The sequence below is a fragment of the Ostrea edulis genome, chromosome 5 (genome assembly GCF_947568905.1).
Source record: "Ostrea edulis chromosome 5, xbOstEdul1.1, whole genome shotgun sequence".
NCBI lineage: Eukaryota > Metazoa > Mollusca > Bivalvia > Ostreida > Ostreidae > Ostrea > Ostrea edulis.
In genome coordinates, this window is record NC_079168.1 from 15,779,090 (window position 1) to 15,790,828 (window position 11,739).

At 33.7% G+C, this 11,739-nt stretch overlaps 2 protein-coding genes across 2 annotated transcripts in view; one reads left to right on the forward strand and one right to left on the reverse strand.

Moving 5' to 3' along the window:
• LOC125648834 (protein rolling stone-like) overlaps positions 1-742 on the reverse strand; it is a 12,002-nt gene extending 11,260 nt beyond the window's left edge. The window contains exon 1 of the mRNA XM_048875827.2: positions 652-742. The gene's annotated coding sequence lies outside the window, so the exon portion shown is untranslated. The remainder of the gene's footprint in view (positions 1-651) is intronic.
• LOC125648835 (uncharacterized) lies at positions 121-7,732 on the forward strand. The gene is made up of 6 exons (XM_048875829.2): positions 121-306; positions 1,922-2,133; positions 2,676-2,872; positions 3,365-3,459; positions 6,475-6,598; positions 6,931-7,732. The coding sequence occupies exons 1-6, from the start codon at positions 173-175 to the stop codon at positions 6,991-6,993; spliced, it is 825 nt and encodes a 274-aa protein (XP_048731786.1). The 5' UTR covers positions 121-172; the 3' UTR covers positions 6,994-7,732.
• The last annotated feature ends 4,007 nt before the right edge of the window (positions 7,733-11,739 follow it).

Below are 11,739 nucleotides of genomic sequence, written 5' to 3' on the forward strand. Positions count from 1 at the left end.
AGAGAGAGAGAGAGAGAGAGAGAGAGAGAGAGAGAGAGAGAGAGAGAGAGAGAGAGAGATAACAGGCTTGCAGTGCAGGTTTTTACAATTTCTTTTAAATTTCCCGCCAAACACAAGGAACCATTTACTACACAGCGTGTGTCACGGGTTTGGTCACATGTCGTAAGTCAATATGAAATCTAGCACAACTTCACTTATCGGGAAATGTGTGATTTGGACATTATCAGTATGCTTCCTTGTAACTGATGGCGCGGACATACGCTGTAATGGTCCTCTAGGATACGATGTTAAACCTCTGACACAAGGGTATGAAATATTGTTCTTAAAAACGAAACCGCAATATTCCCCCTTCAAGCATAAGTTCTCAAGGCCTATCTAAAAGTTTTTATATAGGCCTAGTCAGATAAATATTTTGTTTCATTAGCACATGGTTTATGTTTTTCATATGATAAAGGTCGGGTTAAAGGCCACATAAGGTGGTCAACGTAATAACCAGACAGACCAGGTCTACCAGGACAGACGAACTCGTTTTTTTCGATTCCAATGAAACCATTACGGTACCAGGAATTTGATAATTATTATTTTCTGTAAAAAAAAATCACTGCATGCTTACAGTTTTCTTTGTAGAACCTTATGTTTCAAAGAAATTACCTTTATAGCGATATATGCATTTCTTTACTTGAAGGTGTCTCTGGTTCGGCCATGATAGAATGTTGTTGTTTTGGTGAATCACGTGATACCCACCCCTTTTCGATGTATTAGAGTTATTTCCCTTAGACCACTGTGTAACAAAGTTGTACAAAAGAACACTTCATCTACCCAACGTTTGCAATTCACCGCATTCTAAACAAATTAATCTAAAATTGTCTATATTTCAGTTGTATTTTAATTTAGATTTTAAAAAAAATGTAAATCCGCTCCCAAATAGCTATTGCTGTGCGTATTGCAGGGAGAGCTATATAGTGCTGCAATATTGAATATTAATTTAGAGTTCCGTAATGCAGATCGTGACATCTGTTTGTTATTACCCCCCCCCCCCCCCCCCCCCCCCCCCACTACATAATTATTTGAAAACAACCGCTTTTCTAAAATATCTTAATCAAATTATTCAATGTCAAATCACATAATTTAAGTAGGGGGTGGTGGTCTCCTAGACCCGTAATATTATTATTTATGCAGACAAAATTACCGGTTTTTGTGGTCAAACTATACTTTTATACAATAATAACCCAAATATCTTAAATTTCTGAACTGTCTCCGTTATTATTTTTGTTAACACTACTACAGTACTTGGCCATAAGAGTTCCCAAAGAAAATTTTCACTATATATTTCATACAAAATCATATATTTTGAAACAATTTTTTTGAACGCATTTCTTGATCAATTTTGATGAAATAAAAAGCACTGATCTCAGAAGTATTCACAGTATCATCTAATGATTTCAGAATAATTATATGATAATCTACATGTATTTTAAAGATATGACAATTTTAACACGAAGTTTAATTTGAGAGTACTTACTCTTTATATAAGTATGTGTAATTTTGGAATTAAAAAAAAAATAACATTATAAATAAAATATTATCTCTCTGCAATGTTACATCGTAACATTGTTTAAAAATAGAACAGTTACTTTTGATATGTTGTACTAAACAAAATGGTTTTTATTTCATCCACATTGAGGGAAAATTGGCTCCAAGAGATTTTGAAAAAAGATAGATTTTACATGAAATATATAGAGAAAATTATCTTTGGGAACTTACTGATGGTTAAGCACTGTACATGTATATCATGAGGTCGTATTTTAAAAGCGAAATATTTAATATTTTAGAAATTCTATGGATTCCCGCCGAAAGAAAATAACTTCGAAATAGCATAAGTACTATATATACATAAAATTTCCAAATGTTTTAAATGCAGGGTATGGACTTTCAAAGCTGTCAACCAGAGCTGCCTAAGCGGACCCAATATCAATGCTACTTGCAACATAACATTGGTTTTCTGCAGTAAAATATCCACAAAATGCGGGGAATCATCGAGTGCGTGCGTGGAAGCATTCAACTACACGGGCAAAAATGACAGCAGATCTATTTCCATTGGGAATTACGCACAGGAACCGTTTTCTCTCACTGGTAAAATTGGTCGTTTTTAAAGCACTAAGCGTAGCTGTGCTTTACTGTCGCTAGTTCGTATTATCTCACTAAGGTAGCTGTGCTTTATTGTCGCTAGTTCGTATTATCTCACTAAGCGTAGCTGTGCTTTATTGTCGCTAGTTCGTATTATCTCACTAAGCGTAGCTGTGCTTTATTGTCGCTAGTTCGTATTATCTCCACAATAGACATTCCACGTCTATATGAACATCACATTTTCATTCAGCTGCTAATTTTGTTGTTTAATCTTTGAAATTTCTGGTATTACATTAGTACTACTCCTACTTGGAGCTCGATATTGACATTTTATATTTCACTGTACGGATATATAAGTACATGCCAGAAATGATATTGACACATAAATCTTACAATTCGATTCTCCTGATATTGACACATAAATCTTACAATTCGATTCTCCTGAGAGGCCGATCCAGCATTTGGACTAAACAGTTCTGAATCATCTGAATGCGGATTTTATAATAGTGACTGTTTTCTAATTTTTTTTCTCTAAATCTGAATTTTAGGTACTGTAGTAACTGCAACATTTGGTATGGTCCCTCTGAAATACAATGCCACCACAGATTGTAACCTGACAACTGTCGTGGAATTGAATTGCAATCGACAGGTGGAATGGAAGTCAAATTCCAATGGGACGACTGCCATTCCAAAATCAGCCAACCTTGTGCCAAAATTTGAGCGAAAACCAACGGGTGAATGCCAGGTAATTATGTGGTTCCTCAGTTGCGAAAACGTCCTGTTTACAGGATGATATAAAATACCACCATCATGACTGACCCAAATTGAAGCTTTGGAATAGCATTAGTATTGCTGGGTCATAGTTAACAGTTTTAATCATAGGCAATTAAATGGCTTGGTTCGAATTTACTGCTTTTTAAAAGTAGATTCGAACCCAAGCGATGGAATTGCCTGAGGTTTTAATAGGAACAATTAATGAGGAAAGTTAGGGAATAAGAAATGGGCTGAATAAGGAATATCATGTAGACTGATTTCTTTTATCATTTATCAGATCATCAATTGCCACAGTTATCACATTATTATAATGACTGACAGTAATTTGAGTAAATCATTACATGACAACAAAAATAAGTCCATAAAGTACACAAATGTTACTGTATTAGTAAATGATGGTTTCCTGATATTAGGAATGCTTGTCACTCAAAGATCTACAATATGATTATGTTTTAAATTGCAGTACACCATAAAGGCGGATTTTGCTGGGGCATGTATCACCATCGTTCCCTCACTTCCTGTCACAGAACTAAGTGCAGGCACCGTCCTCATTATCATGTAAGCTTGTTTCCCTCTGGTATTCCTATTTCCCTGATCTTTTGTTGTTAGCTTATTCCCCTCTGGTATTCCTATTTCCCTGATCTTTTGTTGTTAGTTTGTTTCTCTCTGGTATTCCTATTTCCCTGATCTTTTGTTGTTAGTTTGTTCCTCTCTGGTATTCCTATTTCCCTGATCTTTTGTTGTTAGTTTGTTCCTCTCTAGTATTCCTATTTCCCTGATCTTTTGTTGTTAGCGTATTTCCCTCTGGTATTCCTATTTCCCTGATCTTTTGTTGTTAGTTTGTTCCTCTCTGGTATTCCTATTCCCCTGATCTTTTGTTGTTAGTTTGTTTCTCTCTGGTATTCCTATTTCCCTCATCTTTGTTGTTAGTTTGTTCCTCTCTGGTATTCCTATTTCCCTGATCTTTTGTTGTTAGTTTGTTCCTCTCTGGTATTCCTATTTCCCTGATCTTTTGTTGTTAGTTTGTTCCTCTCTGGTATTCCTATTTCCCTGATCTTTTGTTGTTAGCTTATTTCCCTCTGGTATTCCTATTTCCCTCATCTTTTGTTGTTTACTTGTTTCCCTCTGGTATTCCTATTTCCCTGATCTTTTCTTGTTTACTTGTTTCCCTCTGGTACTCCTATTTCCCTGATCTTTTGTTGTTAGCTTATTTCCCTCTGGTATTCCTATTTCCCTCATCTTTTGTTGTTAACTTGTTTCCCTCTGGTATTCCTATTTCCCTGATCTTTTGCTGTTAGCTTGTTTCCCTCTGGTATTCCTATTTCCCTGATCTTTTGTTGTTAGCTTATTCCCCTCTGGTATTCCTATTTCCCTGATCTTTTGTTGTTAGGTTGTTCCCCTCTGGTATTCCTATTTCCCTGATCTTTTGTTGTTAGGTTGTTCCCCTCTGGTATTCCTATTTCCCTGATCTTTTGTTGTTAACTTGTTTCTCTCTGGTATTCCTATTTCCCTCATCGTTTGTTGTTAGCTTGTTCCCCTCTGGTATTCCTATTTCCCTGATCTTTTGTTGTTAGCTTGTTTCCCTCTGGTATTCCTATTTCCCCTGATCTTTTGTTTTTAGCTTGTTTCCCTATGGTATTCCTATTTCCCTGATCTTTTGTTGTTAGCTTATTCCCCTCTGGTATTCCTATTTCCCTGATCTTTTGTTGTTAGTTTGTTTCCCTCTGGTATTCCTATTTCCCTGATCTTTTGTTGTTAGTTTGTTCCTCTCTGGTATTCCTATTCCCCTGATCTTTTGTTGTTAGTTTGTTTCTCTCTGGTATTCCTATTTCCCTCATCTTTGTTGTTAGTTTGTTCCTCTCTGGTATTCCTATTTCCCTGATCTTTTGTTGTTAGTTTGTTCCTCTCTGGTATTCCTATTTCCCTGATCTTTTGTTGTTAGTTTGTTCCTCTCTGGTATTCCTATTTCCCTGATCTTTTGTTGTTAGCTTATTTCCCTCTGGTATTCCTATTTCCCTCATCTTTTGTTGTTTACTTGTTTCCCTCTGGTATTCCTATTTCCCTGATCTTTTCTTGTTTACTTGTTTCCCTCTGGTACTCCTATTTCCCTGATCTTTTGTTGTTAGCTTATTTCCCTCTGGTATTCCTATTTCCCTCATCTTTTGTTGTTAACTTGTTTCCCTCTGGTATTCCTATTTCCCTGATCTTTTGCTGTTAGCTTGTTTCCCTCTGGTATTCCTATTTCCCTGATCTTTTGTTGTTAGCTTATTCCCCTCTGGTATTCCTATTTCCCTGATCTTTTGTTGTTAGGTTGTTCCCCTCTGGTATTCCTATTTCCCTGATCTTTTGTTGTTAGGTTGTTCCCCTCTGGTATTCCTATTTCCCTGATCTTTTGTTGTTAACTTGTTTCTCTCTGGTATTCCTATTTCCCTCATCGTTTGTTGTTAGCTTGTTCCCCTCTGGTATTCCTATTTCCCTGATCTTTTGTTGTTAGCTTGTTTCCCTCTGGTATTCCTATTTCCCCTGATCTTTTGTTTTTAGCTTGTTTCCCTATGGTATTCCTATTTCCCTGATCTTTTGTTGTTAGCTTGTTTCCCTCTGGTATTCCTATTTTCCCTGATCTTTTGTTGTTAACTTGTGTCCCTCTAGTATTCTTATTTCCTCTGTCAGTATAATTATCTATATTACTCCACATATTCTTTGTCAGTATAATTATCTATATTACTATACAGATTCTTTGTCAGTATAATTATCTATATTAGTCTACAGATTGTGTCAGTATAATTATCTATATTACTATACAGATTCTTTGTCAGTATAATTATCTATATTACTCTACAGATTCTTTGTCAGTATAATTATCTATATTACTCTATAGATTCTTTGTCAGTATAATTATCTATATTACTCTACAGATTCTTTGTCAGTGTAATTATCTATATTACTCTACAGATTGTGTCAGTATAATTATCTATATTACTCTACAGATTGTGTCAGTATAATTATCTATATTACTATAGAGATTCTTTGTCAGTATAATTATCTATATTACTCTACAGATTCTTTGTCAGTATAATTATCTATATTACTTTATAGATTCTTTGTCAGTATAATTATCTATATTACTATACAGATTCTTTGTCAGTGTAATTATCTATATTACTCTACAGATTGTGTCAGTATAATTATCTATATTACTATACAGATTCTTTGTCAGTATAATTATCTATATTACTATACAGATTGTGTTAGTATAATTATCTATATTACTCTATAGATTCTTTGTCAGTATAATTATCTATATTACTCTACAGATTCTTTGTCAGTATAATTATCTATATTACTCTACAGATTCTTTGTCAGTATAATTATCTATATTACTCCACAGATTCTTTGTCAGTATAATTATCTATATTACTCTATAGATTCTTTGTCAGTATAATTATCTATATTACTCTACAGATTCTTTGTCAGTATTATTATCTATATTACTATACAGATTCTTTGTCAGTATAAGTATCTATATTACTATACAGATTCTTTGTCAGTATAATTATCTATATTACTCTACAGATTCTTTGTCAGTATTAGTATCTACTGTATATTTGGCTGCACCTGTAACTTTGTGAGGGGATACAAAGGTCAGGAAATTGTCCCACACTTCCAATTCTGGGTGGATCTCCCCGTCCTTGTTGCTGTGAGTTATTTAGAAATATATCAATATTTTTTACATTCATTTGCAAAGAATAATCATGATTCTAAATTTTTAGATAAAAAATATTAATTCTGTGGATGAAATTCTTTTGTTCACATATATTTACTTTTCAATAGTAATGCTCATCTTTCTGCTAATTTCTAAATATTATCTGGAAAAAAAATAGGAATGGTTTAGACATAATATATGGAAATTATTCATTTGAAAGTATTGCATTAATAAAATTGCCTCAAACAGGTATAATGGAGTTTTATATGAGTTTACCACGTAAATGAAAGTATAAATAAATCACTATTATTTTCTTTCAATTTCAGGATGGAATTTTGTTTACCTTCAGTTGTTGCAGACGTGAGCCATCAGCCTATGACAGTATATAGATAGAGAGTAAATGCTTTGACTGTGAGATTAGACAAACATTCCAGTCCTGCTGTAAATGTGTATGTCTTGGAGTTGCTGTAGTGTGGCAGTATAACATGTACGAGGATATTTGAAATTCACATAACACTCATGGATTGTGGACAATATTAAGTTGTCATGATCTTTTCATCAGTTTAACTTATTTTTGTGCTCATCATTTAATAAGATACATTTTCTTTTGAGTAATATCTTTTTAAAATTTTTAGAAACAGCTTGGACAAAATACACCTAACTACATAAAACAATCCTACACTTCATTATAACTAACACATTCATTTATTTCTTCTATATCCGAGTCCATGTTATTTCTGTTTAGGATACTGCATCTAGTACATGTATACAAGGAAATTTTGACACTTGGAAACTACATTTGTGGTGGGGAGAGAGAGAGAGAGAGAGAGAGAGAGAGAGAGAGAGAGAATTATGACAAACCATTCTTTAATATGCAAGTGGCCGATTCCTGTGTTCTGAGCTTGGATCTGACATTTTATGCATGTTTACATTTCTATCATTAACTTAGTTGTGACATTTCTATCTGCTCTATACTCTTGTATTGATATAAAACACATGGATCATCACTCAAACAGCACAGTTTTATACTGAATGTATATATAAACAATACTAGTTTACTTTTGGATAATGTTTTATCTTAGAAATATTATAACAATGTGTTTTACAATAAATGAAAGTACTTAGGTATTTACATTTGTTACGTATAATGGATACAACATACAGAACGTAAAGGTTTGGAGATTTGGAGTGGAATGCAGGCATTGTCCTCATTCTGTTCATTGATGAGCAAGTTGAGTTTGGGCTACAACGTGATGGAGAAGCATTAGATGTTCATATTTGGCACAAAGGTTGTTATGACCTGGGAGTGTGCCATGATCATAGCCCAAGGTCATGAGGTTGCCTGGTTTGTTTAGTTGTATAATAAGGATATACAAGTATATATAGTATGTACATAGAATAGACCTTATTACCATAGTATATGGTCTGCTTTAATAATAGTAAATTTGAATCCAAGCGATATAATTGTCTGCTTGTAATTATAACACAAGGACCCTTTTGGAAAGATTTTTAAGGGGAGATCCCATTGCTCCGTACTTGTTTCTTCTTTGTGCTGAGATCCTTGCCATCCTTGTGAAGCAAAATAAAGACATAAAAGGTATCACTATCTCTCAAAGAGAGCATAAAATTTCTCAATATGCCGACGATACTTCGCTTGACCTTGACGGTTCACCAACATCATTGTTTGCAGCTCTAGATACTTTAGATTTCTTTTCAAAATTATCTGGGTTGAATATAAACAGTTCTAAAACAAAAATTATTTGGATTGGATCTAAAAAAAATAATTTCAAACCAAGTCTTTCACCATCCAAGAAGGAGGCTAGATTGGGGATGTTTTTCTTTACTTGGTATTCAATACTCAGTAGATTTAGAATCTATCACTGAAATAAACTATGCAATAGTTCTACCAAAAATCAAGTCTATGATTCAACAATGGAAACGAAGAATATTGAACCCCATTGGTTGAGTCACTGCTGTAAAAACTCTTATTTTACCTAAATTTAACCATATCTTCATTTCTCTTCCTACTCCCAATACAGAAAAAATTTCTTTGTTGTGTAAAGACATTGTTGAATTTATATGGAAATCAAAGTGTGACAAGGTAAAAAGATCTGTAGTTACCCAGGCTCATCTCTCTGGGGGTTTAAAGATGAACATTGATTAACTTCATCAACTCACTAAAATGTTCTTGGATGAAAAGACTGGTAACTATACTAATGATGATTAAACCTTGGTAATAGATATATTTTTTGCCATTAATGGAAATGATGTTGTGAAAAACCTTTGGGATTTTGGAGATTCATATATTTCAAATGTTCTAATGAACAAAAATAATATTTTTTGGAACGATGTTTTTAGTTTATGGCAGCATGTTATGAAGAAAATATATCAAGATAAGAATATGAACAAGAGGCCTATGCGCCACATCGCTCACCTGAGTCACCTCGGCCCATATCTGAAGACTTTCCATATATATTTGCGTGTAAAACCTTAGTCCCTATTATGGCCCAAACTACCCTTTGCAAACTTGAATCTACACTATGTCAGAAATCTTTCATGTAAATGTCAACTTCTTTGGCCCAATGGTTCTTGAGAAGAAGATTTTTAAAGCTTTTTCCTATATTTGTATGTAAAACTTTGACCCCCCCCCCTCACTTGTGGCCCCATCCTACCCCCCGGGAGCCATGATTTGAACAAACTTGAATCTGCACTATGTCAGAAAGGTTTTTTTGTAAATATCAGCTTTTCTGACTCAGTGGTTATTGAGAAAAAGATTTTAACTATATATTTGTATGTAAAACTTTGATCCCCCTTGTGGCCCCATCTTACCCCCGGGGGCCATGATTTGAACAAACTTGAATCTGCACTATGTCAGAAAGTTTTCATGTAAAAATCAGCTTTTCTGGTTCAGTGGTTCTTGAGAAGAAGATTTTTAAAGATTTTTCCTATATATTTGTATGTAAAATTTTGATCCCCTATTGTGGCCCCATCCAACCCCAGGGGCCCATGATTTGAACAAACTTGAATCTACATTATGTCAGGAAGCTGTCATGTAAATCTAAGCTTTTCTGGCTTAGTGGTTCTTGAGAAGAAGATTTTTAAAGTTTTCTCCTATATATTTGTATGTAAAACTTTGATCCCCCCTTGTGGCCCCATCCTACCACCGGAGGCCATGATTTGAACAAACTTGAATCTGTCAGGAAGATTTCAGGTAAATTTCAGCTCTTCTGGACCAGTGGTTCTTGAGAGGAAGATTTTTAAATGACCCCACCCTATTTTTGCATTTTTGTAATTATCTCCCCTTTGAAAGGAACATGGCCCTTCATTTGAACAAACTTGAAAGCCCTTTACCCAAGGATGCTTTTGGCCATGTTTGGTTGAAATTGGCCCAGTGGTTCATGAGAAGAAGATGAAAATGTGAAAAGTTTACAGACACACGGACGCCGGACAAAATGTGATCAGAAAAGCTCACTTGAACCTTCGGTTCAGGTGAGCTAAAAATAAAACGTTCACTATTTCAGTATGGTATAATTCAAACATAAACATTGGCGGTAAATGTATTTTTATAAAGAATTGTACTGGTCTGGCCTCAAAATTAGCCTGGCTCCAATTTTGACCTCTAATTATGCTCCATCCCAAATTTTGACCTGGCCTCAAAAGTTGGCCTGGCCTCAAATTTGGCCTCTAAAATTTTTTTGACCTCAACCAGAATTTTTTTTCTTCAAAATTTCGATTGAATTCAATGATTTATTATTGGTTTTAGTTTTTCAAAATCATAGCAGATAAATGATATGTATCTGTTGTTTTGTAAATGTGCACTTTAAAATATTCATGAACTACCACCAATCTGATTGATTTTATCGAATATCTATTGATCAAATCATTTTCTTTTCCCTTCATATCTGTATGTACTAGTACCGGTATACCCAAAAACGTATGTATTATACACAACTAATGAAATGATTGGCTTGTGGTGGGGTTTTTTTCTTCAGAATTACCGGGTATGATTGGTTTCATTGATTTATTATTGGGTGTTTTTTTTCTTCAGAATTGTTGAACATGAATGATATGTTTCTGTTATTTTGTGAATATGCACATTAAAATAATCATGAACTACCACCAATCTGATAGATTTTATTGAATATCTATTTATCAGTTTATTGATTAGATAATTTTTCTCTTCCTAACATATGTACTAGTACACACCAAAAAGTATACGGAACTAATGAAATGATTGTCTTGTTGATTTTTTTCCCTGAATTATGATTGATTTCATCGTTTTATTATTGGTTTTGATTTTTCAAAATTGTTGAACATAAATGATATTTTTGTGTTGTTTTGTAAACATGCACATTGAAAACTCTCATTTTACTAATGATCCACTTCACTTATTGATAATGAATTTAAAAAACAAATTCACACTAGTTTAATGATGAATCATCACACTTCACACACTGCAATGTAGTGTACCGCCTTCACTCTCATTGATAAGAACAATGAGTTTGATATCTAGGAATAAAAATACTACCATAAATTCTACAGATTGAAACTACAACTTTGATAAATTAAGGATGTTCATATCTGTTTAAACTATTTGAAATAAACATGTAACACTAGTACTATAATGGGATATCAGATTATTTACAACATGTTAATTTAACACAGAATTCTTCAGCATGGGTCTTGACAGGAAGTCAAGGTTGGGGTTAATCTATGATATACGGTTTGAAATATCACACAGCTCTGCACAGAACGTTTATTTTCAATAATTATCAGAATGAAAGATGATTTTGACGACAGTCTAAAAATGTTAAGAAGTAAAGCACAAAATTAAAGCTGCACTTTGTGAATTTGTAGATGCATAAACCTTTTTTCTCCATTATAAAACAATATTATGAGCATTACATGTATCTGATATTTGCTTAGATGTAGCTGCTGCAGTGGTTAGATAGAGGTACAAACAATTTTTTGGGGTGAACTAATGCAGGCTTTGATATAAAATAAGAGGGTGGACAGATTCAATGTAATAATTGTAATTAGTTCTGTTTTACTGTTGCTTTATCACAAAATCAGAAAAAAAATCACAATTTTGAAAATTCAGACAGACAATTTTGTATACCTTATCTAGTTTAGGC

Excerpts from the sequence above, each read along its gene's own strand:
- LOC125648835 (XM_048875829.2), top strand. The coding sequence starts at position 173 with ATGAAATCTAGCACAACTTCACTTATCGGGAAATGTGTGATTTGGACA. Across the intron at positions 2,873-3,364 it reads AACCAACGGGTGAATGCCAG|TACACCATAAAGGCGGATTT; the intron begins GTAATTATGTGG and ends TTTAAATTGCAG. Across the intron at positions 6,599-6,930 it reads ATCTCCCCGTCCTTGTTGCT|GATGGAATTTTGTTTACCTT; the intron begins GTGAGTTATTTA and ends TTTCAATTTCAG.